At 47.7% G+C, this 3901-nt stretch overlaps 1 protein-coding gene across 4 annotated transcripts in view; it reads left to right on the forward strand.

Annotated features, from left to right (window-relative positions):
• The window catches only part of BID (BH3 interacting domain death agonist), a 69005-nt gene that overhangs the window by 64091 nt on the left and 1013 nt on the right, over positions 1 to 3901 (forward strand). For all 4 annotated transcript variants that reach the window (XM_015570580.1, XM_006752759.2, XM_015570479.1 and 1 more), the window contains 2 exons: positions 151 to 290; positions 1491 to 1703. In XM_015570580.1, the coding sequence (XP_015426066.1) occupies positions 151 to 290; positions 1491 to 1703 (353 nt within the window). The remainder of the gene's footprint in view (positions 1 to 150; positions 291 to 1490; positions 1704 to 3901) is intronic.

The following is a 3901-nucleotide window of genomic DNA, read 5'->3' on the forward strand; positions in this document are numbered from 1 at the left end:
CCGCTGTGGTGTGCTGTGGAAGTGGGAGCTGGCTTTGTTTTAAAGCAGAATTCCTTCCTTTCTCCAAGGTGGGTACAGTGGGATGAGGGTTTAGAACGGGACCAATGTCTGAGTCTGCTTTGTCTTTGCTGCTCCTTCCTGAACATTCAGATTCTGAGAGTCAAGATGAAATCATCCAGAATATCGCCAGGCAACTTGCTCATATAGGGGACAGGATGGACCGCAGCATCCCCCCAAGACTGGTGAATCACCTGGCAATACAGTTTATGAATGGGAACCTGTCAGAGGAAGTAAGTGATAAACCCTTTGGTGCCTTTTCTGGGTTAATTGAGAAGTGTGAGAGCTTTTTGCATTGTCAGTTTAACCAATAAGGTCTGCCCTCTGTCTGCTATCAGACAAACCAGGGTTCAGGGAGGTAATTCAATTCATGACTGTCCACAAAAGCATTGGAAATAGAAATTATAGCATGGTTAATTGTCTTTTAGAAGATTTAAGTTATTTGACATTTAGGAATGAGTCAAAGAGTTTCAGGATAAAAGCCACTAAAAAGATGAACAAAATGTATATGACTCTTCCAGAAATAATTTTCTTCAGTTTTAGGGAGCTGAATAAAAATGCCAATAGAGAACTTTAAGTCACCCAGGTGTGACAAGAAAAGCAACATGTTAGCCTACTACTCTTGGTTTCATGGTTGTAATCCACATACTAATACTTACAGAGCTTCTATCATTTGCCAAGCACTGTGGGGGATACAAAGATAGGTCTAAGACACAAGGAAACTTAGTGGGAGAAATACCCCAAGGTATTTTTTTTACTACCAGCTAAAAATGCAAGTACCTCTCACTACATAGAAATGTATTAATCCTCCAAGATTCAACCAGGACAGGTCTTCTGCCTCCAAGAAGGCTTATCCCCTCTTTAGTGGTCTCTCCCCATATGATGGTCTCACCAGCTGTCACAGAATCTGTAAGCATCCAGTGATGTTCTGCCTGGGACCTCTCCCACAATGTTAATTCTCCATGAAAGTAATGAGCCTGCAGGCTCTCTCAAGTCTAATGCTCTATGTGTGTCTGTTCCAGGTGGGAATATCACATGCAGCCCCTCCTCCCTCCCTCTAGCGAGGTCTGTACCAGTAACTGGACATGTGATATCTTGGGTAGTTAACTAATTCTTGATTTGAAGTGCTTCAGAGGTAGGGAATAACTTGGCTTCTTTAGTTCCATCAGTGTTGAATGTGCACACAGGATGCTCAGTGACCACGTGTTTGGTTAATGAGTGTCCCACTCCAGGGAGTAATCGCAGTCTTCCCTTTCCATCTCCTCTCAAAACTAAATTGTTTCTCATTCTCTCTTCCAACCACCTTAGCTATTTAGTAAATACTTCCTTGTAAAATGAGAGCGTGTTTCTTTATGCTTTCCACTGGAGGACTACTTTTCATTTAAGAGTGAAGAATATTAGTGACGTAGCCTTCTGTTTTCACCTCTATACAGGAAAGAAGGGAGTGCCTTGCTGCTGCCCTGGAGCAGGTCATGCACACTTATCCTAAAGACATGGAGAAGGAGAAGACCATGCTGATGTTGACCATGCTGTTGGCCAAAAAGGTGGCCGATCACACACCATCCTTGCTCCATGATGTCTTTCGAACAACAGTGAATGTTATTAATCAGAACCTACTCACCTATGTGAGAAACTTAGTCAGAAATGTAAGAACCAGTGATGTCAGCTCCTTGGCATTTCACTAAATCCTCTTGGTGTCTGCCTACTCCCTATATCCATTCCCCTTTAAGGTCAGGAAACCCAACAGAGACCTCTGCTACTTTCCTCCCTTTCTTCTGCTTCTGATGACCAAACCACAAAGAAGGCTGTTATAAACCTTCCTGTTCAGGCAAAAAGGCTTGGTTTTGCTTTCATGAAAAAGAACGTTATGTAGTAGGAGGTGGCAATGAAAAAACCTTTTGAGCTTTATCAGCTTCATTTTCTAAAAAATATATATTTTTAAATTTATTTCAGAGAGAAAGGGAGAGGTAGGGAAACATCAATGAGGAGAGAGAATCATTGATCCGCTGCCTCCTGAATGCCCCCCACTTGAGATCAAGCGTGCAACCTGGGCATGTGCCCTGACCAGGAATCGAACTGTGATCTCCTGGTTCATAGGTCGACACTCAACCATTGAACCATGCCGGCTGGGCAGCTTCATTTTTATTTTTAAGATTGCTACTGTAAGTGGGTGAAGGCTTATTTCATACTGTCCATAGAATTTTTTTAAAATATATTTTATTGATTTTTTTACAGAGAAGAAAGGAGATAGATAGAGAGCTAGAAACACCGATGAGAGAGAAACATCGATCAGCTGCCTCCTGCACACCCCCTACTGGGGAGAGGCCACAACATGAGTAACAAAGAAAGAAGAAAGGAGAGAGATAGAGAGCTAGAAACATCGATGAGAGAGAAACATCGATCAGCTGCCTCCTGCACACCTCCCACTGGGGATGTGCCCGCAACCCAGGCACATGCCCTTGGCCGGAATCGAACCCGGGACCCTTCAGTCCGCAGGCCGACGCTCTATCCACTGAGCCAAACCGGTTTTGGCATAGAATTTTAATAGTGTGATATAGGTGGTATAGACACTTAGAGCCTGAAAGAAAGTGGCTGAGGGATCCAAGCAGAGCATCCCCAGATCTGCTGTCAACTTCACTTTATCACAAAAATAAATATAATTAAATTCTTTAAAAACATGCTTACAAAACAAATGAAAACATGCTTACTAAGAAAGGTGAAGGGGAGAGAGACCAAACAGAGAGATCAAAAAGCAGGGAGGAGAGGTTATCTAAAACCTGTCCCAGAAAACATCTGTCCATCCCATCTCCACCACCTAACTCCCGTCTCCGCTGCCTCACTTCCTCCCATGTCCACCACCTCACTCCCGTCTCCACTGCCTCACTTCCTCCCATGTCCGCCACTTCACTCCCTCCTATCTCTGCTGCCTCACCCATGTCCACCACCTCACTCCCGTCTCCACTGCCTCACTTCCTCCCATGTCCGCCACTTCGCACCATCCCATCTCCGCTGCCTTGCTCCCTCCTGTCTCTGCTGCCTCGCTTCCTCCCGTGTCTGCTGCTTCGCTCCCTCCAGAGTCTGCTGCCTCAGCTCCGTTCCCTTCTCCGCCACTTTGCTCCCTTCTGCAGTGCTTGGCTTCCTTCTACGCTGTCTTCAGGCTTTGCTCTGTGCCTCTGTATGCAAATTAACCACCATCTTTGTTGGGTTAATTTGCATATCACCCTGATGGGCTGGTGGGCATATCTGAGGGACTGTCAGTTTGCATATTTCTCTTTTATTGGTGTACACTACAGGCCCGGTGCACAAAAATTTGTGCACTCGGAGGGGAGGGGGGGTTCCTCAGCCCGGCCTGTGCCCTCTTGCAGTCTGGGACCCCTCGGGAGATAACGACCTGCTGGCTTAGGCCTGCTCCCAGGTGGCAGAGGGCAGGCTAAATCCCTAAGTGCAGCCCCTGGTCAGGCTCAGAGCAGGGCCAATCAGGGGGTTGGGGCGCTGCCCCCTGTCACTCACAGAGTAGGGCCCATCAGGGGTGTTAGGATTCTGTACCCTGTCATGCACAGAACAGGGTTGATCAGGGGGTTGGGGAGCTCCCCCCGTCACGCCCAGAGCAGGGCCCATCAAGGGGTTGAGGAGCTCCCCCCTGTCACTCAAAGAGTAGGGCTGATAGGGGAGTTGGGGCACCGCTCCCTGTCACACCCAGAGCAGGGAGGATCAGGGGGTTGGGGCGCCGCCCTCTATCACCCACGTAGCAGGGCCGATCAGGGGGTTGGGGCGCCGCCACTGTCACACTCAGGGCAGGGCCGATGGGGAGGTCATGGCTCTACCCCGTCAAACCCAGAGCAGG

The sequence above is a fragment of the Myotis davidii genome, unplaced genomic scaffold (genome assembly GCF_000327345.1).
Source record: "Myotis davidii unplaced genomic scaffold, ASM32734v1 scaffold830, whole genome shotgun sequence".
Taxonomy (NCBI): domain Eukaryota; kingdom Metazoa; phylum Chordata; class Mammalia; order Chiroptera; family Vespertilionidae; genus Myotis; species Myotis davidii.